Genomic DNA, 27785 nt, shown 5'->3' with positions numbered 1-27785 from the left:
GGGTTTATACTGAGTTCAATATTGTATAACTGTATTAATTCAACTGTGAATTCAGCCACTTTTGAAAGAGATATATCTTATCTCTGGAAACTGTTAATGAGTATGTTAAAGCTATAATGAAATGCTTGTTCTAAAAATTTTTTTTTAAAAAGTGTTCATATATAATATTTTCTGTTTTTTTCTTATATCTACCCCACTGTTCTCATTTTTCTTCTTTTTTCTTTCCTTCTTTTTTCTCTTCATTTCCATACGAGTGTGTGTTTAGGAAAAATATGTAAACCTATGCATCTTCCCTCACTAGTTGGTTGAGGTTACTGATAGTTTACATTTTAGCATGAGTTGATTTAAACAGGAGGAACTTTCTTTTTTTAATTTGAGCCAAAGTTATAATAGTTTTAAATGAAAGTAAGGAAGCAGAAGCCAGAAGTGTTGCATAATATTCTCTAGACTGAAGAAGTCTTCATCTTTGTGGTCACAAGAAACTTTGGGCAAGATAAGACTTGATATCTGAAGGCTATAGGAGATCTGCTTGCCTCTGCCTGCTGAGTGCTGGGATTAAAGGTGTGCACCATCATGCCTGGGTTTTTTGGATTCTTATATTCATTTGTTTTGTAGTGCTGGAGACTGAACTCGGGCCTTGTACATGGTAGGAAGGTACTTTGGCACTGAGCTACATTCTCATTTCTGTGTTTATTTTAAATAAAGAATTGTTGAATGTAAATGACGAGTGTGGGGAAGTTAGGGAAGTTTTAAAGAAAAAAATATTGATTGACAATTTTGATAATGTTTTTAATGGTACTTAGAATATTTTATTGGTTTTCTTTGGCATATACACTTTCATTTTTCTGTTTTAGAATGTCATTTTTTTAAAAACAGTCATTTTTATTTCACCATCACCTGCATTTAAACAAATTCAGAACATAAATACTGCCCATACAAACACAAATACTATGATTGCATAAAATTATACCTTCAGATGATGTTCATGCTATTATTTAAGAGTAGATTGTAAAATAATTAGACATTTAAGATTTCTGGAGGGTAAAGCTAAACTTTGATGAATTATTGGTATCTAAATGTGATACAGCCATTTATGTACTTTGGTGATTGCCTTATCCTTTTTATATATTTATTTTTTTCTGAATGTTAGAGTAGCATATTAACATTAAATTTAAACAATATAGGAACATAAAATATTTAACAATTTAAAAATGTTATCAGTTTACTAATTTATATTTTAATTTTAAATATTATCAGTTGCAAATGAAGATGTGTGCCTTGGAAGAAGAAAAGGTATTTGTTAAGTTTTAAAATAACTTAAACTATAGCTAAATGAATTTATGATTATTTTTCACTATATTTTATAGTTTCTTGTTTCTATGATAAACACCATGACCAAAATCAACTTGGAAAGGAAAGGGTTTATTTGGTCACAATCTGTCATTGAGGGACAGCAAGGCAGGAACCAGGAGGCAGGAACTGAAACAGAGACCATGGGAGAACACTGCTTACTAGCTTGCTTCCTCTAGCTTGCTCAGTTACCTTTCTTATACAGTCCAGGCTCATCTGCCTAGGGATGGCACTGCCCACAGTGAGCTCAGCCCTCTTACATCAATTAGCAACCAAGAAGATGCCTCACAGACATAGGCCAGTCTGATCTGAGAAATTCTTCAGTCGAGGTTCCCTCTTTCCAGGTGATTCTAGGTTTGTGTCAAGTTGACAGTTGAAGCTAACACTTAATATGAAATGAATGTTAGTAATAAAATAATGAAGAATGTTGGTTGCTTAAAGCCTTACAGCAAGGACCCAAGGTGATTATGTGACATGATCTTTTTGATTTACGATTGAGAATATTCATGGGGTGATTTTACAAGGTTAAAATAGGGGCTAGAATTCAGGCCTCTTTAGCTTCCAAACTAATGTTCTTTTTATTTTACTGCAGTGCTTCCATTAACCATACCATGTTTTCAGTGTAACCACCTTCTTTTAAATTTAAAAACATTGAGATGATTTGCATCCAGTTGCCAGCTGACTGGAAAAGGAGATGTAACTTCCCACAAAAGAAATTTATCTGGCACTAAGTATTTTCTCTTGCTAATATGGTTTACACATTTTTATTATAACTGTGAACATAGAATTTACAGTGTTAATTTATATTTATCCTCCTTTTGATTTATTTATTTCATGTTTTGCCTACATGTGTGTAGGCCAGAACAATCTGTCAGATCCCTTTGTGGGTCCTGGGAATTGTACCTGGGTCCTCTGCAAGACCAACAGGTGCTCTTAACTGCTGAGGCATCTCTCCAGCCCCATATTTTGATTTTTAAAGCCATTAGAAATAGAATTTGTCATGTAGATGTATGTTTAAAGCCTGTGAAATTTTAGGTTTAAAGTGTAGATTTTGATTCTTGAAGTCTTTCATTTTCCTCTTTTGTGTTTTTACTAAAAACGTATTGAAGTATTTTTTTTTTTAACTTAAAGGGAAAATTCCAGCTTGCTACAGAAATAAAAGAAAAAGAAATAGAAGGATTAAAAGGAACATTAAAGGCATTACAGGTAAAGTAGCTTAGTAGTCTTTAAAAAACAATTTGCTATTTTAGCATTGTGTCGCTAAAACATCATTAAGCATGTAATCTAGTCAAGCAAAGATAATAAATTTATATAATAAGATGTTACATAATTTAATACATTTTCCTGGGAGCCATAATTTCAAAATAGGATTTTTGCTTGATGTTTTATTTTAAACACTATTAAAATAACCTTGATTGTTTTAACAAATTAAAGATTAAAAAATTTTCTATGTGAAGAAAATAAAGCCTATATGTTAATTTATTCATGGTCCTTAAAAATTAAAACTTCAAGACCAGAACCTGAAGTAAAACCTTTGCTTTACTGGGACAATTGATGCTGGTTAGCTGGGGCTGAAAAATCAGCTGTGTTAAGTAACAAGAGACCAGCATCACTGTGTTGAAATCTTCTGGGAGGTATTTCCTCAGGGTCAGCACACAGAGGGGACCTGAACCCCATCTCTGGCTGGAAGCAGGACTTAGTAATGTGTAAAAGTCTCCTGTATGGTTCTGGTGTTGAAAGTGTGAAGGGGTCACAGAGAGCAGCTGAGGCTTGGCACTCTGGGAGGCCAGGAAAGGCCATAGGTGAAAGTGTAGCTTCAGTTGCAGTGAAGACCCCAGGATTGAAAGGATTGTGGAGAAAATCTGAGGCTTTGCACCACAAGAGGCAAGAAGAGGCCATTGGTGAAGGTGTAGCCTCAGTTTCAGTGGAGACCCCAGCATTTTGGAGATGCTGGGACCATGGGACGACCACCAAGGACAGCGGCAGGTGTGGAATGGAGCTGGCCTGGGTCTGCGAGACCAGCTGAGTGTGCTGTGGACGGCAGAATCAGAGAAGTGGAGCTGCCAGTACCCTTTGGAGCCCAGAAGATCGTGAGTGAATCCCAGATGTCCAGCCTTGAGCTACTTTGCTGGACTTTGGTTTTGCTTAGGTGTGCACGATTCTTCCCTTTGAAATAAGACAGTACTTGTTTTGGATTTTACAAAAGCCCACCATTAAGAGACTTTTAAAAGAGACTATGAACTTTTAAGTGTTTGGATTTTTTAAGGACTGTGGGGGTTTTTAAGGTTGTACCGTCTTATGTTGTGATATTAACATCATATCTTGGGGACAGAAATTGGAAAGTTATGGTTTAATAGTGATGTTTGTGTGTCAAGTTGACAAGGGGTCAATTGTGCTGGATAACTTTAGTGTCAACTTGACACATCTGGGTTGAGGGAGCCTAGGTTGGGGAATTTCCTCTATTGGACTGGCCTGTGGCCATGTCTGAGGGGTATCTTCTTGATTAGTGATGTGGGAGGACCCATCCCACTGTGGGTGTTGCCACCCCTGGGCAGGTGGGCCTGTGTTGCATAAGAAAGCAGGCTGAGCAGGGGTCAGGGGAGCAAGCCAGTAAGCAGCGTTCCTCCATGGCCTGTGCTCCAGCTCCTGCTTCCAGGTTCCTGCCCTGAGTTCCTACCTTGGGCTCCCTGATGAACTGTGACCTGGGAGTTGCAAGCTGAACAAACCCTTTCCTCCCCAAGTTGGTATTGGTCAGAGTGCTTTGTCCCAGCAATGAAGAACAAACTAGGACAAACACTTTTTGAGATGTTTCTTAGTCATTTTTATTTCTTCATTTGAGAACTCCCTGTTTAGATATTTACCCCATATTTTAATTGGGTCATTTGCTTTTTTGCTTCTTTGTTTTTTGATTTCTTTACATAGTCTGGATATTAAATCTCTGTCAGATGTGTCACTGGTGAAGTGTTTTTTCCATTCTGTAGGTTTTAAAAAAAAATTAAAACTTCAGCATTAATTGGCTATTTGCTACATGTGAAGTCCCTATTTTCTGCCAATGTAAAGATTAAGAAACTATCACCTTTGCTCTTAAGTTATTCACAGTCTCATAGAGAATAGAGAAATATTCAGCTAATGGTGATTTATTCAGTTCATGTTCATAGAAAGTCTACTATGCTCCAAACACATTCTCACTAGTAAGGATACAGCAGTGAGCATCAAAAGACAAAGATTTGTGCTTCTGGGGAGCCTACAAGAAAAAGTGAAGTAGAAGCTGAGAGATTATTGGAGATGTTTTCATGATTTCAAAGTATTACCATATATAGGTTACATTAATATTGCAAAGAGCAAAATATATTTTTGTAATGAAAGAGTCTTGAAGATCATTACCTTAATTCAATGATCAAATATCACTTTGCTAATAATGATTGCAGTCTTTCCATGAGTCCACTGGTATAATAAGGAACACATAATCTATGTAATTTTATTACCTAAAAAATTAGCTCAGTCTAACACTGAAGAAATAATGAAATACAGTCATAATGTGCGATTGATGTATTAATGAGATACAATAATAATGTGGGGTTAATAATAATGTGTGATATTAAAGAACTTCCACTTTAGTACGGGGTAGTAGCAAACACTTGTAATCTCAGCTGTCAGAAGGCTGAGGCAGGAAGGTTATGAGTTTGAGACCAGCCTGAGCCTTGTCTCAAGAAAGAAAACACTTCAGGTCATGAAAAATAAACAAAAATGTAAGGAGAAATTACTTTTGGTTAGAGAGAGATTGTATACAACATATGAACCTTTATTAGCTCCTGGATCAAAGAGAGACAGTCATTAAAAATTAAGGTGACAATTGGGGAAATTTGGATAACATTATATGTCAGCTTATATGAATTATTGTTAATATTCCTTGGTATATCTTTGGTATTGGAGTTACGTAGAACAAAGTCTTTATTCTTAGAAAATATTTGAGAAGTAGTTAGGGGTGAAGTTTCCTGTTTGCTGTATCTTACTTTCATACAGTTCAGAAACAAAAACAAAACTACAAAAAGTACGTGCGTATAAATGCAAAGAAAGTGTACAAAGGTGTTAAAAGTTTTAAAAATCAGCCAATCTTGGAGAAATTGGAGATCATTCTTAGAAGCAGGCATGACTAGGTCTTGGAGGTATATATTTTTAAATTTACTTCCTTGGTAATCTTTGTTTTGTTTTTGAGACTAGATCTTACACCATAGCCTAGGCTGTGCTGAAACTCACTATGTATGTAACTCTGGCTGGCTACTTGTGAGCCTCTTGCCTCATCCTTCTGAATCTGTTTTGGAATTACAGGTGTGTGCTACCATAACTGGCATGTTCTCATATTTTTTTATAATAGTTGCTTTAGGGACTAAAATTATGTATGTTCTCAGGTGTGATGCAGGTGAGGCTGAGGCAGGAAGATTACAGGAGCCTACTAGTTTGAGAACAGGCTGGGTAACAGTAGGATCACCTCAGCTTAAAAAATTATAGGATTGGGTAGATAGCTAAATTGGCTAACTACTTGCCTCAGAAGCATGAAGACATGAATTCAATCCCCAAAACTCACATGAAAATACTGGATGTGGTGGCATACACTTGTATTCCTAGTGTCAGGAAGGCAGAGACAGGAAGATTCCTGGGACTTGCCAGTGAGTCTAGCTTAATTGGTGAACTCTAGGCTATTGAGAGATCCTGTCTCAAAGGAGGTGGACAGTTCCTGAGAATGACAGTGAGTTTGCCCTCTGTTCTCCATATGTGTGTATATGTATGTATACCTGCACACATGAACATGTACACACACATAAAAACAAAACAAAAGATAGGTTTATATATATATACATACATTTATATACATACACACAGACACCCATATTCCAACAATCTACTTATAATAGCAACATTTTACTGTTTTAGGTGGAGTGTTGACATCTTTAACAGTATTTAGGACCTTACTCTTCACACTTCATGAGACAGTTGTCTTAATACTACCTTTCTGTCCATTGAGCATTACATCAGACAGTGTTAGGGTTTTTGCTTTCAACAGGCCAAGATAATTGTAATAAGAGGAAAAGAATAGAAAATTTACTAGGTGTTTTGTTCTTTATTCCTGGATCCAAGTTTCCTTCTCTTACCATTTCTTTCCTGTCCATTCATTTTATACCAGGTTTGCTGGTGGTAGATTTTCTTAATATTCCTTATCTGATAATATCTTCCATTTATGAAGGATATTTTCTCTGGATATAAAATTCTGAAAGAAGGCAAGAAAAGTAATAAAAGATGTACAGATTGGGAAGGGAAATGTAAGCTTTCTTTGTGGACAAAATAGCCATTTTGTATAAAATCTAATATCTACAAAGAAGCCACTAGAATTAATAAAGAAGTTTAGCATGGTCACAGGTTACAAGATTGATAGATGGAAGCCAATTATATTTCTATGCGAAACACAGTAGGGAGTTGAAATATAATTATGACACAGTTCACTATGGTGTGAAAACTTAGGGAATAGTTGGGGTAAAATTTTACAATACACAATACTTGCACGTTGAAAAATGTAAAACATTGCTCAGAGAAATGAAAGTGCTAAATAAAGGATGAGCTATGAACATGGCTATTGATTATAGTCAATGTTTTTGTCAGTGTTTTTAAAGACTTGCTGTAGGCTACTTTTTCATGCCTGTTTTTCTTTTGTGTCCTTTGCATTTTTAACTACCCATTTCCCCGAGTTCTTTTTTTTCATAGCAAATTTTGTTCTTTCACAGTTTCACCCATATATCCATGTAATCTTGTCCCCCTCCAATTTTCTCCTGCCTCTACCAGCACCCCCCGCCCCCCAATCTCTTTCCCCTATTTACCAGTTTTGGTTTTGTTTAGTGTTCCCACAGAGTTTTATCAGGGCTGTCTGTGTGATTCTTAATTTGGAACTGACCATCATGGCCTGGTGAGCTCACCAGGCTGTGTACAACTGGATACTATTCCTCATCCTCTTCCAGTATCTGTTGGTTACCAACAGATCAGCAGTATGTCCTGGGGGCTCATGAGTCCCTTTACCCGCCGTAACAGCCAACTTCTGTGAACTCAGTGCCAGTATTCCCAGCTGCTGTGAATTTGTAGCTGCTTGGGTGGTGTCCTGCTTAGAAGATGAATCTCACTGCTTGCTTATCTCCCAATCTTGCAGCTCTTACATTCTTTCTGCCCTCTCTTATGCAATGTTCCCTGCACTTTAAGGGAGTGGTCTAAATGTCTTGTCTAGGCTGAGTTCTCAACTGTCCTTTATTCTCAGCATCTTTGCAGCTATATGTTTTTGCATTTATCTCTGTTTCCTGCAAGGAGAGGCCTCTCTAATTAAGACTGTGAGTAGCCTTTGTGGTTAGACACATTTAAGGGGTGGTTTGAAGTTATGCCAATTTAGTTACACAAGTTCTTTATATTTCGTGAATAAACCTTTTAGCCTGTGATCTGAGCTTCAAATATTTTTTCAGCTTTTCATTTATCTTTTGATTTTTTTTTTGATCTTTTTGAGACAGGATCTCCCTGTAGCTCCAGTTGTCCTGGAACTTACTATGTAGGCCAGGCTGGCCTTGAACTCACAGAGATCTGCCTGCCTCTGCCTCCCTAGTGCTGGGATTACTGGTGTGTGCCACCATACCCGGCTTTGCTTAATTTTGCCATGATTAAGTTTATAGTTTTGTGGCTTTTGGAATTTAAGTCATAGGAGAAGGGCATGTCCACCCCAAAGTAACACCCACATTTTATTACTTCTTTGTACTCAAATTTTTATGTAAGATCTTTAATAATTGTGAAGTTTATCTTTGTAGCATAGTAGGAGATATTTATCATAGTCCACAATTCTCCAAATTGTCATCTAGTTGTCTTAATACTAGAGTCTCTTCATTTGAGGTTTTAGGCAATTTTTGTTTTTTATTTCTTTTGTTGCTTTAATGTAATGAAGTAAAGAAAAACAAATTAAGTGCAACTAAATGTCAGTGAACTCTAAGATGAATATTTTCAAAGGAAATAAGAGTGGATTCCATGTCTTAAGAAGAAAAGATACAAGGCTGATAGATATTCATCATATAGTAAAGACATTTTGCTTGGACCAAAAAAGTAAAAAGTGAATAGAATTTTCAGGGAAAACAAATGACTATATATAAAGAGTGAAACAGGGGGCTGGAGGGATGGCTTAGCAGTTAAGAGCACTTGCTGGTCTTGCAGAGGACCCAGGTTTGATTCCCAGCACCCACATGGTAGCTAACAACCATCTGTAACTCCAGTTCCAGGGAATCCAATGCCTCTTCTAACCCGTGGGGGCATTGCATGACGTGGGTGCACTTACATACATGCAGGCAATACACTCATATACATAAAATAAATTAATAAATAAAAAAATAGAGAAAGTGAATTAAAATTTGGAAAGATTTTTGAACAACTGATGGAGAAGAAAAGGTATTTAGAAGAGAAGGTATTTAGGTCCTGATTCTAATATATTCCATTCCAATAGCACACTGGACCTATAATGAAGGAAATATCATATTAATCAGTATATTGATTGTAATGTAAATACTATTGGTTTCTGTTTTTAGAATTTACTTATAAACAAAGAATGGAAGACTACGCTGTAGTTATAGACTATAACTTAAATGTTTTTAAACTTGTCTATGCAAAGTGTGGCAAGAAGCTGATGCTGATACCCATCAGCATATTTTCTTTTTTGATTTATGTATTTATTTTTTATGTGTATGAGTGTTATACCTGCATGTGTGTAAGTACACCTGTTATGCCAAATTCCCCCACCCCTTGGGAGACCTACGCATGTGCCCTCTAAGGTCCCAGTACTGACAAAACCAATAGAATACCTTCTATTTGGGTTTTGCATGGTTTATGACATCCGGGAGGGGGTGACTTACAAAGTTCTAAAGCCCATTTTTTTACATTTTGGCTAAGCTTTGAGATCTGTGCCACTGGATACCTACTCAACACTTATTTATTTTTTATGTGTATTAGTATTATACCTGCATGTATATAAGTACACCCATGTTGTGCATTGTCTGTAGAGGACAAAAGAGGATGTTGGAGCCCCTGAAACTGGAGTTATGGATTGTTGTTAGCTGTCATGTGGGTGCTGGGAATTGAACCCAGGGCCTCTGCAAGAGCAGCCAGTGTTATTAACTGGTCTCCCATTTAGCAACTTTAACCCCCCTTTACTGTACTGGTGACTTAGTTTTGTGTCTCTTTTTGTCCTTTCATAAGGTAGTACTTTACCAGTTGCTGGGTACCAAGAATGATGAGACAGTGCCTTTTATCATAGAAGCCCATAGCCAAGCATACTACTCATTGAATTCCCAAATAGAGACAGAAAACCATATACTACCCCCAAGGAATTGTTTATTGCTTTAATGGATTATTTGAATGTGTGCCATTTCTATATAAGCATGATGCTTGGGTGAATTTAAAGGTATGGGCTTGCTTAACAAAATAAAACTTTGTTTATGAAAACAATATGCCTAGAGGGCTAAATAACTTGATTATTTTGTAGATAGCAACGGGTTTTGCCTATTAATGAGTTATTGGATAATCTGTGGTAAGATACCTTCTTCTTGAACTTTAGCTCTGCTTTAGGTAAGATGAGGAAATTGAACTATATTAGCATTTCCCAAATAAGATAATTTTTGTATGTGCACTAGCTACTCTGGATAATAGGAATAAACAAGTAGAGTAGGCTTCATTCACTCTCCCAGAAGAAGCATGAAAAAGAGGATGAGTAGAATGTGGTACAAACTGGTTTGGGACTAATGAGGTAAATGACCCCTAAAGCTCTATTATGTCATTATTTTATCATTAAATTTAAACTTCTGCATTTATAGAGGATCACATACTAATTACAGATTTGAAGGTATAGTTAGCAAATAACTTGCTGCTTGTACTATTGAAGCTTAGTTTTATTAGGCCTCACCTAATCACATTGACAGAAGAGAACTAAATTCTTGGAGCTATAAGTATGTGTATTTATCCATCCATAGATAAGTTTTAGACTTTTAAGTAATGTTTTCATCTGGAGTACAGGGGGCATGTAACAATACAAAGGCCCTAGAGTTAAGGTGAATACATCTTCATCAACAAATGATACTGGGACAACTGGACATCCATGTTAAACTAAAAATGGATCACAGACAAAAGTGTAAAATACAAAAGTATAACAATTCTAGAAGATAATGCAGGAGAAAATCTAGGTGGGTTTGGTAGAGACTTTTTAAGTAAGACTGAAGACACAATCCATGCAATGATTGGTAAACTGAGCTTCACTGGAATGAAAAACTTCTGCTTTTCTTTCTTTCTTTTTATTTTATTTTTATTTTATGTGTATGTATGCTTTGCCTGCATGTTTGTAAGTGCACCCGTGTCATGCAATGCCCATGGAAGCCAGAAGAGGGAATTGGATCCCCTGGAGCTGGAGTTAAGGATGGTTGTCAGTTGTCATGTAGGTGCTGGGAACCAAATCCAGGTCCTCTGCAAGAGCAGCCAGTGCTTTTAACCTCTGAGCTGTCTCTCTAGCACCAAGCTTCTACTTGTCAAAGTGAAAGACAAGCCACAGATTAGAAGAAAATATTTGAAAAAGGTGTTTCTGATAGAGGACTGCTATCTATCATATACCCTTAAAGAACCCTTTAAGTAAGAAAATAAACCCCCAATAATAAGAAAACAAACACCAAAATAAAAAATGTGCTATAGATCTTAATAGAAATCTTAACAAAGAAGATACATGGATAGATGGGTTATATGCATATGAAAAGATGCCCCACATCATATGACATGAAGGAATTGCAAATTAAAGTAGCAAAAATGGCACTATATTTCAATTAAAATAACCAAAATCCAGAACATAGATACCACAAAGTGCTGACCATAACAGATAGCAACAAGAACTTTCATTCATTGTTGTAGGAATGCAAAATGGTTGGATCATGCTGGAGAGTTTGGCTGTTTCTTATAAAAGTAAACACCCATTTTGTGACTCAGCGGTCATGCTCCTTGGTATTTATTCAAGGTAGACGAAAACTTGTGTCCACACTAAAACCTCCATCCAGATGTTTATATTGGCATGATTGATATTTCAAAATGGAAGTAATCAGGGTGTCTTATTATGTGAATGAAAAAAATATACTGATATATTGAGACAATGTTAGTGCTCAAATAAATAACTATGAAGTCATAGAAAGGCATGGAATAATCTTAAATGACATTGCTAAGCAAAGAAAGCTATTTGAAAAGGCTGTATGTTTCCAACTATATATGACATTCTGGAAAAGATAGTACTATGGAGACAGTAAAAAGATCAGTTTTTGCCAAGAGTTAGGAAGCTGGAGCAAGGGACTAGAGAGATGGCTCAGCAGTTAGAAGTGCTTATTGTGCAATCATGAGGAATAGAGATTGAATCCCACCACCCATGCAATAAGCAAGACATCCTGTGCATATCTGTAAATCCAGCTCCAAGCAAGGCAGAGATGAGAGGATCACTAGGGCTTGTTGACTTCTAGCCTAGCCAAGAAAACATGAACCTCAGGTTCAGAAAGAGACCCTGCTACAAAGGAGAGAGAGAGAGAGAGAGAGAGAGAGAGAGAGAGAGAGAGATATTAATTCTGCCTCAAAGGAATAGGTAGAGCATGAAAAGGACAATACCAGACACCCACTTCTGGTTTCTGTTCATGTGCATGCACATATGCTCATATACACAAATAAATATATAGATAAATTTCTAATTTTTTTTGCTCTTTTTGAGATAGGGCCTCCCTGTAGCCCCAGCTGTCCTGGAACTCACTATGTAGACCAGGCTGGCCTCGAGCTCACAAAGATACACCTGCCTCTGCTCCCAAGTGCTGGGATTACAGGCGTGTGCCACCACGCCTGACCTCTCTAATTTTTATTTATTTTTTAAAAATTTTATTCATTATTTTTATTTTCTGTGTATGTATGTATTGCCTGCATGTAGGTAAGTGCACCCATGTCGTGCAATGCCTGCAGAGATCACAAAAAGGCTGTTGGATCCCCTGGGACTGGAGTTACGGACAGTTGTTAGCTGCCATTGGGTGCTGGGATTTGAACCCAGATCTTCTGCAAGAACAACCAGTGTTCTTAACTCCTGAGCCATCTCTCCAGCCCCTTATTTATTATTTTTATTTTATGTGTATGAGTGTATTGCTTGCATGTGTGTAAGTGCACCCATGTCATACACTACCTGCAGAGGTCAGAAGAAGGTGTTGGATCCCCTGGAACTGGAGTTATGGACAGTTGTTAGCCACCATGTGGGTGCTGGGAATCAAACCCGGATTCACTGCAAGAGCAGCTAGTGCTCCGACTGAATGAAAAAGTAGAGCACAGAACACTTTTAAGATAGTTATAATATCTGGATACATGGCATTATAATGAATTTTGATGTAAATTGTAGACTTTGGGTGATGATGTGTTAATGTAGGTTCAATAATTCTAACGTGTGTGTGTGTGTGTGAGTCTGTGTGTCTGTGTGTGTAAGAGAGGAAGCGAGAAAGAGGTTGTTATTTAGAGAGATTGTTCATGTGTAAGACTGGAAAGTCTATGGGATATCTGTACTTTTCTCTCAGTTTTGCTGTTGTAAAAAATATTAAATATTAATCTTTTCTTTCAAACCCTGCAAAACTCGAAACTTGGTTTATGACAAGGAATTCTACTTTTTTAATCATATCACACCCTGTAAGACTTTTGTTTAGATGACCTCTAAAGCTCTATTATTTTAAGGAAAGACCCTGATGCATTCCTGAGCCTGATGACCTGGAGTAGGAACTCTTCTCCCCTTGTGCCCTAGCCAACTGGGAAAGACTGTGAGGTCAGACCCCAGCCAATAGGGAAAGGACACAGTCCTCTTGTGTCAGGGATTAAAGTTCCCAAAGCTTCTGGGTTCAGTGTGTACTTGCTGGATCTGACTGATCACACAGATCGCCCTTTCACAAAAGTAAAATTGGCCTTGCTGAGTTACTTTCGCTTTGTGCAGTATGGATGAGGTATTTGGATCTCAGATTTTATTTCTAACACTGTGAAACTAAACATGTATTTTAAAAATCATGGAATAAACAGGCCTTCAGCTTTCTCAGTGGAATTATAGTTATTTTAATTACCAAAATATTTACCCTCTTTTCTCAGTTTTGCATAATTTGAAGTATTTGTTTTTGCAATGTGAAGTTTAATATTTTGATCAGTTTTAAAATTCTTAAGCTGTTGTGACTTTTAAGTATTACCTTCCCCAATCTTCCTGTCTTCTCTTTTCCAGTTTCTGTGGTGTGCTTTGAACCTTCTTCCTCTGCACTGCTCTCACTTTTTCTTTCTCTCTGTGGCCTTGCTGTATTTTATGCAGTTTCCTTAGACCTGTTCTCTAGTTTACTAATTTTTCAACTATGTTTCATCTACCATATAATGTATCCATTAAGTTTTTTATTTCATGATTACATTTTTGCTTTATAGAAGTTCAATTTGGTACTCTTTCAAATCTGTCTTTTTATAGTGTCTTATACTTTTCTCATGCTTTTTACTTTATCTTGTATGGCTTTAATCATATAAAAATAATTGTAATAAATCTTTGATATTGTTCTCTCATCTCTAATTATTGGGGGTCAAATTGATAAAGGGGAAATCCTATCAGGGTCCTTAGTCTCATTTATAAAAGAGTTTAAGAGCTCAAATGGAAGCTTTAGGAAAATTTTATTAGAATTTTAAGAAAAATCCTTAGGTCAGGCAAGCTGTGAATCTTGGCAGCTGCCTTGAGGAGGAGAATGGAGGGATAAGGAAAAAAGCCATGAAGCCATGAGGATTCAGACACTTGGTCGACTTGCAGCCACATGGCAGAAAGAAGGAAGCTTTAGAGAAAAAGTAAAGAAACCAGAAATATTGGACAGCCCAAAGTGTTAGGGAAAGCATGCTTAGAAAAGGGATATGAAGAAAAAAAGGAGAGGTTACACTTTCAAGAATTCAGAAAAGTAGACAGGAGTTCGAGATACACATCTATAACCCAGATCCACTAGAACTGCTCTAAGAGGTGGGGGTACTAGACAGGAAAAGTTCACCATCTCATTAATGTGCTAGATATTCCATCCATATCTTTAGTATGACTTAAGGTGATTCACCCTACTAGGGGTGGTCCTGTGAGCAGGTGATTGACCTGGACAAACTGGCAAGTTAAGGTTCCAACGAGGCCAGATTATTATTTTTTGACCAGTTAATCTTATGGGGCTTTTTGGTACCTTAGGAAAACCTTCCTGTTTTCACTGTCCACTCTGCTTATTTTCCCTCTTGTAGGTCTTCTTTTTTTATGTAGTTCATAAATTTTAACTTGTTAGCCACTCTTCAATGAAAGTTATATTTTTCTGGTGAAATTATATCATGTAATTTTTTTCTATAGAACTCTTTTATAGTATTTGTTTCTTTTCCAAGCCTCAAAATTTTGGTGATCATTCCCTGGTTGTTGAATTAACTTATCATCTTTGATTATGACATCATGCAGAGAATCTGTACTAGGCTTTAATATGCTTTTATGCTACAGGTTTAGGTTTTCCAGTTTTTCATGGGATAATTTTTGTTTTTAAATTGGAGACCCAGGAAAAAAAACTATATGGACAGAATTTGGACTAATGAGTTTTACTTTACTACATTTTCTTTATCCATTCCTTTATTGATGGACACATGGATTCATTTCATAACTATTACGAATAGTGCTACAATAAACATTGATGTGTGTTTCTGTGATATGTTGATGTGGAATCCTTCAGGGTAAATTCCTAGGAGCAGTATAGCTGGATCATATGTTTATTGACCATTTGTGCTTATATTTTGAGAACTGTTCATTTTATTAGTGCATTTGTTAAGTGAATTGTTTGATTTCTTGATAGTTAGCTTTCTTGAGTTCTTTATATATTCTGGATATTAATCCTTTGTAGATATATAGCTAGCAAAGATTTTCTCCTGTTCTGTAGGCTGTCTTTTGACTTATTTTCCTTGCTATATAGAAACTTTTTAATTTTATGAGGTCCCTTTTGTCAATTAGTAGAAATGAAGACAATTTTGTGCTTTCATAGACACTATATTCTTCAAGTCTGGACTAAGGAATTAAATGTGCTGATTATCCAAGTGAACGTGGTCTACTTCATAGACAGATGGGTAATTCTCAGCCTTTCATTGCCATATCTTATTCATGTTCTTAGTTTAGGTTTCATCTCTATGAAAAAACAAACATAGGTACTTTTGGTAAGAATACACACTTGTGGGGCTAGAGAGATGGCTCAGCACTTAAGCGTACAGTCTATTCTTGTAGAAGACCTGGGTTCAAATCCCAGCACCCACATGATGGCTAACAACCATCTGTAATGCCAGTTCCAGAGAATCCAACACTCTCTTCTATCCTCTGCAGTCACTGCATGATGTGGGTGCACTTATATACATGTAGACATAACACACATATACATAAAATAAATAAATGAATAAATTTTAAAAAGAATACATGCTTGTCTTTATGGCAACTTTTTATTTTTTAATTTTTTATTCTTTGGCAGTTTCATATATGTATATTTCATATATGTATAATAAATTTTAGCTATTAATGAATTTTTTTGTGATCTTTGTAAGTTGTGCAGTTCTCAAGTGTGAATTTTGTAGATGATGTCATGTCACAGTGTCATGCAAAATAAACATATATGTGCTTTTGCTATTTGTATGCATGTATGATGACATGTGTGACTTCCAGTGTCTCCTCTAAGCACAGTAATTTGGCTCTGTCATATGTTACACACACTTGTGACTTGGCAAGTAAACAGTGATTATCAATATTTTAATCTACCGTTACAAACAATAGACATTTAATATTCTTCAGAAGACAGGTAAGAATTCTTATTTTGTATGATTTATTTTTAATTTTATGCATATATGTGTTTCCGCATGTGGATTTGTGAACATGAGTGCATGTGCTTTCAGAATCCAGAACAGGGCATGAGAACCTTTGGAGCTGGAGTTACAGGTAGTTGTGAACCATTCAGTATGGGTACTGGGAGTTGAACTCGGGTCCTTGGCAAGAACAGTATGTGTTCTTAGCCACTGACCATAACTCCAGCACCTTATTTCATTATTAGTGCTGCTTCCAAACCATGGGCAGCCACACCTCACTTGTAGCCTCCTATGCTTCCACATCTTGCCCTTCCACTTTGCATTGAATTGCAGCTGACATGTGGAAGGGCCCAAACCTTGCTGTTTTCTGTCAACTAATTTTCACGACGAAAATAGAATTCCTTTTTTAAATTTTTTTGGTCTTTTTGAGACAAGATCTCCTTGTAGCCCCAGCTAGACTGAAACTTGTTATGTACACCAGGCTGATCTGGATGATTAAAGGTGTGGCACAACATGCCCAGCTCCCTTATCTATTTTTAAAATCCCAACATGGTTTCCACAACATCTCAAAAGAAAACAAACCCCCAAAAGAAAAAATTACAGATGAAGAAAAGATTGTTCAACAAAAAATGGACAAATAATTGCCCTTTTTTGTGGCAAGAAGTAAGGCTCTCTGCTTAATTTTTAGAAATTTGTGCTAGTTTTTAGACAATAATTTGAAACATGTAAAAACATGCTGCCAAATTCAGGGTATATCAAGGATCATGTTGTAAGGACAAAATTGCTTAACAGAAAAAAAGTCTGTCTTTTCAACAATTTTGTTTTTTTAAAAAAATTTGAACCCAGGAGCTAGAGAGATGGCTCAGTGGTTAAGGGCTCTGGCTGCTCTTCAGAGGACCTGGGTTATATTCCCAGCAACCACATGGAAGCTTACAGCCATCTGTCACTCCAGTTCCAGGGGAATCTGATGTCCCCTTCTGACCTCAGTGGGCATTGCATGACACAGGTGCACTTACATATATGCAGGCAGCACACTCATACACATAAAATAAAATATTAAAAAATTAGAACCCGGATAGATAGTACTTTATTAAAATGATCTTGTACTGTGTTAAAATGATCTTCTTTGTGCACTGTCAATATACCTGATATGTTGCTGATGGTACCTCAGTGATGGTAGATTGAAATGAAGGACCTGTAAAATAAGTAGGCAATGATATAATTGCTACCCCAAACTCACATTTAATAAAGTATCATTGCATAGTACATTAAGGAAATTTATGCATGCAAGTGTTAACAATGGATAACATCATTCAAGTCCTCATCGGGATTTGAATTTCATTAAGGGCCAAGGGATTGAATTATTACCAGTTCCAGGAATTCCTTTAAAATGTTGATGCTGATCATAGTGATACCATTTTTTTAAGTTAGATAAGTTGATGCCAAATGTATTATGATTTTCAACATATTATCAAGTTGTTTATGGAATTGAAAACAAAATTTGTGCCAGAACTTGATGAAAAGTATCTTTCAGATTTAGCTTTCTTAGTGGAGCAAACAGCTCATTAAAATGAGTTAAATATGTGTCTTCAGAGTGCAAACCAACTTATCACTGCACTGTATCAAATCATAACAGTGTTCCAAATGAAACTGAAATTATGGCAAGCTCAAATTAAGGAAATTTTAAGCATTTCCACACATTTGCTAAACATAATCTACAAACAGCTTTTTTATTTGATATAAGAATTTGAAAATAGATTTCAAAATTTCTGGAAAGATATTTTACTGTATTTGCAACTTTATTTTCAAACAACATAAATATGTTACCTGCCAATTTTCAAATGGAATGCATAAAACTTCTTTTTTAAAAAATAAATAATGTATTGGGAATTTCATACATGAATATAAGGTGTTTTGATCAAATCCATGCCTGCTCCCTCCCCTCCAACTCCTCCCATATCTCCCCATCGCTTTTCTCTGATAACTTCATGTACCTTTTCTTCTTTGATTAATTTTTTTAAATGGGGCTTTTGGCTACTCTAACATTCCCCCATCTGAAGAGGTAACCCTAAAATCTTTTAAGGATTAGATAAAGGCTCCCAAATATTTTCAACATTTTTGGCCTTTGCAACAGAGTATGTTGCTAAGATGCCCAAGGACATTGTGAGTTTTAGCCAAGAAACTGGCTACTTTTCTTTGGGGTCTTTTTACCCTAACTGCGTAGCCAATTCCTCTGAAGTGGTTACCCATCCTCTGAAGTGGTTACCCAAATTGCCAGTAGGGAATTGGGACGCAGACTGCTGTGGTTTCTTCCATGCCGAACAAGGACTCAGGGTGAAGCAATTGGAGTACCCCTTCAGTGAGTCTATCTAAAAGACTCCCAAATTGCATAACTCTTATCTCTAGGGGGTAAAGAAAGTCTTCGAATCCTGAATAGGATATTTGAAGGAGAAGTAAAGGCAAGAGTAATTAGCATTATAAGTTCTAGACAGGGAACTAGAAAAAAGTCAGAACATGGCAATTTTCAAATGTTCCTATGAGAGTCCATTGGAATTTCTTGACAAGGGCTTCCGAAAGCATCCCTCTATTGGGTTCCTCCTCATTTTTCTTTTGTCTTTCAAGGCTGTACTCTAGAGTGATGGATTCAGGAGTTGCTTTCAGGTATTTTGATAACTATTGGAGTGGTTAGAATCGGTGTCAGTTCCTCTCAAAGGCTTCTAGATGGGGGGGGGAAACAAATTTATCGATCATTTCAGAACAATAGCTGGTTGTCTCCCTTAGCTACAGGTGGGCACTACAGGATTGGAGACCAAGATTTGAAGTCTTACATCTGAGCAGCACTTTCTGGTTAGGAACAAAATCATCAATGAGAAATAATTTTCTAAATAACTTTTTATATAGACTTAAGCCTAACGTCTGGGAAGTGTAATCCCTTGAACTCTTAAAGAAATATACTGATGACTTTACTCTTTGGTTATACTTTCCTTTTGGGTATTTAAGACCATACAGTTGGCCCAAATAAATCAATTTATTTTTACACTTAAAGTCATTGGAGGATCTGTTCCTCAGGGGTCACCTGGGCTTGGGAGTAGCTCCTGGTTCCTTTCTTTTACCAGTTCCATCTATGTGAAGATAAGTCAAAGGTCCTGCTCGACAATGTCTGGCTTCACTTGGAAGCATGAATAAGATGTTTTCTCTGAGCTGACCCTCCTCTTTGTAGACTGTTCACTGGTTCAAGTCAACCTGGTGGGGTTTCCATGTCTTCCACGAACAAGAGGACAGGTGACTCACCACAGTTACAGGACATTTTGAGAGATGTTCCATAGTCCCCTGGAACTTAGTCGACCTTGGTGGGCAAAGGGCAAAAACTGTCATTTAAATCCCTCTGACCACAATAGTATAGGCCTTAAAATATGGCTGTTAAACATCTAATAAGGTTAGTTCCACCAGTCTGGTACTTTTAATTATCATGTGCTATGTAGATAAGGCTTGGGTAAAAAAACAAATATTCTCAGATAAACCTTAACTAGATATATATTTTGTTCCTTAAACTAGTTGACTAAACTATGACCATAGAAATTTTAAGGTTATGTGTATATTATTTTTGTCTCGTCCTTTATATATCATAACAAACCTACACGGAACTTCATCACTTGCTTAGGCTTTCTCATATTTTGGAAAGTATCTCCATTTCCATATCCTTTTAACACTTTTTACATTCTCATTTTCTCTTTTTAAAAAAATAATTATGAGACATAATAGCATTAACAAATCTGTTGTGAGACTTTTTTTCCTGGGGATGCTAAGCAATGCTTATTCCCTTTTAAGGTTCTAGTGTCAAGCCAATATTTGATTAAAGTTTTACTGGGGGAACAAATGAATTTATTGAGCTTACTTATGGAGATAATGGAGGAGTTGCTGAGGCATATGTATGACCTGAGTGTATGCACACTGGAAAGCCTTTATCCAGCATGGGTCATGTCTTCTCTTCCTAGCCTTCCCCAGATTGTATACTTTAGCCCTCCCCAAATCCAGAAGGCCACGTGTGATTAGGGCCAAATTACATACAGTTGGCTGGGAAGAGTGGCTGGATAATCCGGTGAGGGTCCAATGACCCTGCTTGGCCCTCCTTTAACGAATGAACACAACCATCAACAAGCTCAATTGTAATGTTTTTTAGCAATAAGGCTCAGCTGAAGTTGTGATGATAGTAGTTATTTAATGCGAAAGGGACTGCTGTATAGCATCATCTTATTAAAAGGACCTGGAATTGAAAAGGATTTGGTGCTAGGATCCACATATGAGGGAGAACATACGTCATTTGTTTTTATGAGTCTGTGTTACTTCACTTAGTATACAGTTTCTAGATCCATCCATTTACCTGCAAATTTCATTATTTCATCTTTCTTTACTGCTGAATAGAACTCCATTGTGTAAATATACCACATTTTTGTTAACCACTCCTCAGTTGAGGGGCATGTAGGTTGCTTCCATCTCTTAGCTATTGTGAAAAGATCAGCAACATACATGGTTGTACAAGTGCCTCTACAATAGGATGAGTCCTTTGGGTATATGCCAAGGAGTGGTATAACTGGGTCATATGGTAGGTTCAATTTTAGTTTTTTAAGAGTTCCCCATACTGTTTTCCATGGAGGTTCCACGAGTTTGTAATCCCACTAGTGGTGAATGAGCATTCCCCTTTCTCCACATCCTCACCAGCATTTGGTATCTTTGTTCTCTTGATCTTAGCCAGTCTGATTGTGGTAAGGTGATACCTTAGGGTGGTTTTAATTTGTATTTCCCTAATTACTAACGATGTTGAACACTTTTTGAGATGTTTGTTAGCCATCTTTATTTGTTCCCTTGAGAACTCTGTTTAGATCTTTAGCCCATCTTTTAATTGGGTCTTTTGGTTTCTCAACTCTTTGTTTTTTGAGTTCTTTATGTATTCTGGATGTTAAACCCCTGTCAAATATGTCACTGGTGAAGATTTTCCCCCATTCTCTGGGTTTTCTCTTCACTTGTTTGTTTCTTTTGCTGTATAGAAGCTTTTAAGTTTAATGAGGGCCCACTTGTTGATTGCTGACCTTAATTCCTGAGCAACTTTTTTCTGATTTAGAAAATCCTTTCCTACACCTATATCTTGTAAGTTACTGCCAATGTTTTCTTCTAATAGTTCAGGGATTCCACTTTCACATTGAGGTCTTGGATCCATTTGGAGTTGACTTTTGTGCAAGGTGAAAGATAAGGTTCTACTTTCATTCTTCTACAGGTGGACATCCCGTTTTGCCCACACCATTCATTGAAGATGCTGTCTTTCCTCCATAGTGCATTCTTGGCACCTTTGTCAAATATCAGGTGGCTGAATTTGCATATACTTGGGTTGGATCTTCAATGATGTTCCATTGATCTATGTGTCTATTTTTGTGCCAGTACCATGCCATTTTTATAACTATAGCTTTGTAGTATACTTTGAGATCTGGTATAGTAATCCCCCCACATTGCTCTTTGTGCTCAGGGTTGCTTTGGTTATCTGGGGTCTTTTGTGCTTACATATGAATTTAAGGATTTTTTTTTCTAATTCTGTGCAGTATGTCATGGGGATTTTGATTGGGATTGCACTGAATCTATATATTGCTTTTGGTAGGATGGTCATTTTCACAATATTAATTCTTCCAATCCATGAGCATGGGAGGCCCTTCCATCTCCTGGTGTCTTCCTCAATCTCTTTAACTATTTAAAATTTTCATTGTCGAGACCTTTGGTGTCATTCATCAGATTTATTCCAAGATAATTTTGTTAATTTTTTTGCAGCAATTGTGAATGGGAACATTTCTTTGTATCCTTTCTCCAATTGCTTGTTATTGATTTATAGAAAGGCTACTGATTTTTGTAGTTTTATTTTATAACCTGCCAGTATACTGAATGTGTTGATCAGTTCTAGGAATTTTCTGTTGCAACTTTTGGGATCTCTTATAGTATCATATCATCTGCAAAAAGTGTAGTTTGACCTCTTGTTTTCCAGTTAGTAGTCCTTTAATATCCTTCTCCTATCCCATTGCTCTAGCAAGAGTTTCAAGCACTATGTTGAAAAGGATTGGAGATAGTGGACATCCTTGTCTGGTTCCTGATTTCAATGGGAATGCTTCCAGTTTTTCTCCATTTAGAATGATGTTGGCTGTGGGTTTGTTATATATGGATTTAACTATGTTGAGGTATGTTCCCTCCGGTCCAATTCACTCTAGGACTTTGAACATAAATGCATACTGAATTTTGTTAAAAGCCTTTTCTGCATCTATTGAGATAACAATGTGGTTTTTGTCTTTGAGCCCATTTATATGATTAGTGATGTTTATTGATTTGCATTTATCGAACCATCCCTGCATCTTTGGGATAAAGCCTACTTGATCATGGTGAATGATCTTTTTGATGTGTGCCTGTATGTGGTTTGCAAGTATTTTGTTGAGAATTTTTGCATCTGTGTTCATTAAGGAGTCTATAGTTTTCTTTTTTGGTTGTGTCTTTACTGGGTTTAGGTATTAGAGTGATGCTGGCTTAATAGAAGGAATTTGGAATTTCTCCCTCTGTTTCTATCTTTTTGAATAATTGAAGTCGTATTGGTTGGAGGTCTTCTTTAAATGTCTTGTAGAATTCTGCTGTAAATCCATCTGGCCCTGGGGTTTTTTTAGTTGGGAGGCTTTGTATTACTGTTTAAATTTCCTTATATGTTATGGGTCTGTTCCAGCTGTTGATCTCTTCTTGGTTTAACTTTGGTCGTTCCCATGATTTTAGATATGCTTTCATTTCTTTTAGATTTTCAAATTTAGTAGTGTATAAGTTTTTCAAATATTCCCTTATAGTGGCCTGGATCTTTTGTGTGTGTGTTGTGATGTTTCCCCTTTCATCTCTGATTTTGTTGATTGGATTTGTGCTTTCTTTTGTTTAACTGGGCTAAGGGTCTGTCTGTCTTTTTTAGATTTTCAAAGAACCAGCTCTTAGATTATTTGTATTTTTTTGTTTCTTTGTTTGTTTCAATTTCATTAATTTATGCCCTTCTATTCTGCTGGTTTGGGTTTCATTTGTTCTTGCCTTTCCAGTGTCTTGAGTTGCAGTGTTAGGTCATTTATTTGGGCTCTTTCTAGTTTTTTAATGTAGGTGCTTCCCTCTTAGAACTGCTTTTAAAGTGTCCCAGAGGTTGTGCTGTGTTGTGTTTGTCCTTTTTGTTGAATTCCAGGAATTCTTTTATTTTTTCCTTAATTTCTCCTTTGACCCAGTCATTTTTAGGAGTGTGTTGTTCAATTGCCACGAGTTTGTGTAGTGACTAGGGCTTTGTCCAGTGTTGATTTTGAGCTTTGTTGCATTGTAGTCTGATAGAATACATGGAATAATTTCAGGGTTTTTTTTTTTGTATTTGTTGAGGTTTGTTTTGTGGCCCAGTATGTGGTGAATTTTTGTAAAAGTTCCATGGGGAACTGAGTAGAAAGTGTATTCTTTGGTGTTTGGGTGGAATATTCGAAAATGTCTGTTAGGTCCATTTGATGTATGATATCATTTAATTCAGATGTCTCTCTGTTTATTTTTTGTCCAGTTGACCTGTCTAATGGAGACAGTGGGGTATTGAAGTCCCCTACTGTTACTGAGTTGGGGTTAATCTGTGTCTTAAAGTCCTGTAGTATTGTTTTTATGAATTTGGGTGCACCACAGTTTGTTGTATATATGTTAAGGATTGTAATATTTTCTTGGTTAATTGTTCCTTTGATCAGAATGAAGTGACCCTCCTTATCTCTTCTGATTAGTTTTACTTTGAAGTCTATCTTGTCAGATATTAGAATTGCAGCCCCTTGTTGTTTCTTAGTGCCATCTGCTTGTAACATTCTTTTCCATCCTTTTACCTTGAGGTAGTGCCTGTCCTTGAAAGTGAGATGGGTTTCTTGCAGACAGCAAAGAGGTGAATTTTCTTTCTTAATCCATTCACTTAGCCTGTGTCTTTTGACTGGGGAGTTCAGTCCCTTGATATTTACAGTTATTATTGAAAGACGTTTATTGGTTGCAGTCATTTTGATTGCTTTTTGTGTTCTCTAATTTTGTGTTTCTTCAATTATAACTTATTTATTTTCTTTCATTGCTCCTGAGGTATAGTTGTTTCTCTCCCTTCTCTCTGTATTGCTTCAAGTATTCTTTGAAGGGCTGGTTTTGTGGACATTTATTCCTTCAGGCTTTTCATGTCATGGAAGATTTTTCTTTCCCCCTTCAACTATAATAGACATTTTTGCTGGGTAGAGTACTCTGAGCTGACATCTATTGTCATGTAGAAATGGAAATACTTGGTCCAGGCTCTTCTGGCTTTCATAGTTTGCGTTGACAAATCAGCTATCATTCTGATGGACTTTCCTTTGTATGTGACTTGTTTTTCTTTTGCTGCTTCAGAATTCTGTCTTTTTTCTGTACATTTAGTGTTTTTACTATGATATGTCGTGGGCATTTCTTTTCTGATCCTATCCTTTTGGTGTTCTATGTGCTTCCTGTATTTGTATGGGGATGTCTTTCCTTAATTTCGGGAAATTTCCTTCTACAATCCATTAACCTGAAATTCTTCTCCTTCCTCTATTCCTATGATCCGTAGATTTGGTCTTTTCATGGTGTCCCACATCTCTTGCATATTCCATTCCTGTTTTTTTTTTTTTTAATTTTCCATAATCTTTGCTTGAGTGGTCCAATTCTTCAACTGTATCCTCCAGTGTTGATAATTCTGTTTTCCATTTCATTCATTCTAGTGGTGAGGTTTTCCCTCGTTGTTTCAAGCTGGCTTATTGAGTTTTGTACTTCCTTCTTCATTTCTGCCTGAGTTTTCTTCAATGTTTCTATCTCTTTTGTGAATTCATTCAGAAGTTTTTCCCTATTTTCTCTTAGTTCTTTGAATTGTTTTTTTTGTGTGTTCTTTAAATTCATTGAATTCTTTGATTATGTTTATGATTGTTCTTTTAAATTCATTGTCTTGTGTTATCTCTAGGGGTTTCTCCTTGTAGAACTCTTCTACAGGACTGCTGAAGTTTGGAGGGGGCATAATGTTTGGCTTTCCATTTTATTATTCTTTTGTTGTGATTTTGGCATGTGAATTTCTTTGTTTATGATTCTGATGTGCGAATTAAGTTGAAGTATGCTTCTGTTTGTATTATTGGGGTGCCTAGAGCCTTTCTTCATTGGTTATGTAAAGCTGGTTGGTACAGGGTTCAGGTTCTCTCAGGTTTAATTTGGAGGGAACTGATGGCTTCAGATCAGCTATTCAGGAGTACCCACAGAAGCCCAATTCAGGTTCCAGTCAGGTACACTCAGTCTTCCTTCACCTCATGAGGGAGGCACTCCCTGGCGGTCTGCTGAGATCAGAGCTGCTACACTGATGGAGGTTGAAACCTATCCTCTCAGGCTGCCTGCTAGGATCTCTGGAATGCATAAAATTTCAAGCTGACATTTGACTTAAAGAAAAATTTGAACATGTCTCTTTACTAGACATTTATAGGTCCTATTTTCCCAGAGACAAATACCCTTGTGTGAAGCAACACAATCACATCTTATTTGTGTCATGGCTTTTTGGCAGCACCTAAATTTGTGAGCAACTGCTTTCAGAAATGAAGCACATGAACAGTAAATATCAGTGACATTTTATTACTTAGTTATGCTCATTTTTTTTATTAGTGATCACAAACTTGAGGTCTCCTTGATGATTTTCAAATTCTTGCTTCATGGTTAAGATTATCATGAGAGGATTGTTTTCTTACCTATGGGTGGATATCATGAAAATTATACTTAAATCCTTTTCTGTTCATCAGCTTTCATTAATTGTTGTGCATTTACTCTGTGGAACAAGACAATCCTTTGTCTAATGTGGCTCAGAGAAGCAAATGGTTGAATGCTACTGTTTGCTTACATTATATTGTTGCAGATCTCTTGGTTGTGTCCTTGTGGCCCCTATTAAAACCTTAGTTTAGCCCCAGCTGGTCTAGCACTCACTATGTAGACCAGGCTGACCTCAATCTCATTGAGATCCACCTGCCTCTTCCTCTGAGTGCTGGAATTAAAGGCGTGCACCAACATATCCATCAAAAGCAAAACTTCTTTAAAGGAAACCACAAACCTTATTTTCCTACCAATTAACTGGATTATGCTAAGTCAGGAATAAAGTATCACAAAATACAATATTTTTAAATCTACAAATCTCTCCTTTTCTGAGCAGTTCAGTCCAGTAGGTAAGGTAGAACTCTTGGCCTTAAAATGGATGCTGAGTCAGGTTGTTTCCTTATTAAGGCATAACTGTAACATGGTATAACTAGCACATCTTCTATTTCATTTTTACTCATAAGTTGCTGTCTCAGGAAAGTCTTTACAATTACATTGTAATTACTTTCCCTGATTCTTTATTTAACACTTAGCGATATATAGGCCATGTATTTTAACTTACTGATATTCCTTATGGTTTATTTTCCCCAAGATAAAACTAGGCATATTTTTCCTGGGTTCATTGTTGTTATCCTCAACACTTACACAAGTGCTTTCCTTATAGAGTGAGCATTCAATATTTATTGAAGAAGTGACACATATGAAATCTATTTTTACCAAGATCATGGTAGCTGGTTAAGAAATTAATTTCACAGGAAATGAGAAGCAATTGTTTTAATTTTGCTTAAAGTTTAACAAATGTAAGTAGCTTGAAGAAAATGAGGTGTCAATACATGCTTGGTTGGAGTTTAGCTTGGTTAGCTATTCTGGAGGTCTAAGTGACAGTTTTCAAAAACAAAAATGTAACCAACCTGAGCTTGCCTACCAGGACAGTATGAAAAAGCAGAGTGGTTCAGTTAAAGGAGAACACTGAGATGACTGGCTTTCTCCTGCTTGCCCTCAGCAGATTTCCCTATCACTTTTACCCCCCTGGGACTTGGAGATCATGCATCAGAAGCAGAAAAAAGGCGCAATTCCCACCATGTCTTCCTGTAGTGCTCACAGGCACCAGCACTGACCTTTCCTCTGAGTCTGCAGGGGTCCTTTTTGTGTGGCTTTCCCCTCAGGTCGCCTCTCTCCCCCTGGGACACTCCAGGGGGTAAAGGGGTTACTCCTTCCCCATGTTATTATTCCTGTGGGGCACACCCCAAAGTATTCAAAATAGCTGTATAATTTTAAAAAATGAACAAATCTTAGGAATTCTGCTTTGTGAAAATTTTTCTGCTAAAATGATCACAAAATTCAAAGATTCGCCAGAAGGGCAAGTAGTGGGGAATGGCTGGGGGTGCTGACAACACAGCAGACAGTAGCAGTGATATTGGAGAGTAAGGGCTCTAGTAGGGGGAGGGAGGCTATGGGAGGGTGCTATCTGGGAAGTGGGTGTAAAAATAAATTTTTAAAAAATTAAAAAAATAATAATTCTTCAAAGCATAAAAGTTTGCTCTTTAATAATTAGTAGATGTGAAAAACATTACCACTGAAATCTACCTGATGACTTTATATCCATGCTCAGATGCCAAGGAGCTCAG

General features: G+C 36.7%; 1 protein-coding gene across 1 annotated transcript in view; it reads left to right on the top strand.

Moving 5' to 3' along the window:
• Positions 1-27785, top strand: part of Ccdc73 (coiled-coil domain containing 73) — a 180938-nt gene that overhangs the window by 73954 nt on the left and 79199 nt on the right. The window contains exons 4-5 of the mRNA XM_008851776.3: positions 1258-1293; positions 2482-2556. Coding sequence (XP_008849998.1) covers positions 1258-1293; positions 2482-2556 — 111 coding nt within the window. The remainder of the gene's footprint in view (positions 1-1257; positions 1294-2481; positions 2557-27785) is intronic.

This window comes from Nannospalax galili, unplaced genomic scaffold (assembly GCF_000622305.1).
Source record: "Nannospalax galili isolate Female #2095 unplaced genomic scaffold, S.galili_v1.0 scaffold11, whole genome shotgun sequence".
Lineage (NCBI taxonomy): Eukaryota > Metazoa > Chordata > Mammalia > Rodentia > Spalacidae > Nannospalax > Nannospalax galili.
Note: the sequence above shows the minus strand (reverse complement) of the source record. Positions and strands in the feature narration are given on the sequence as shown.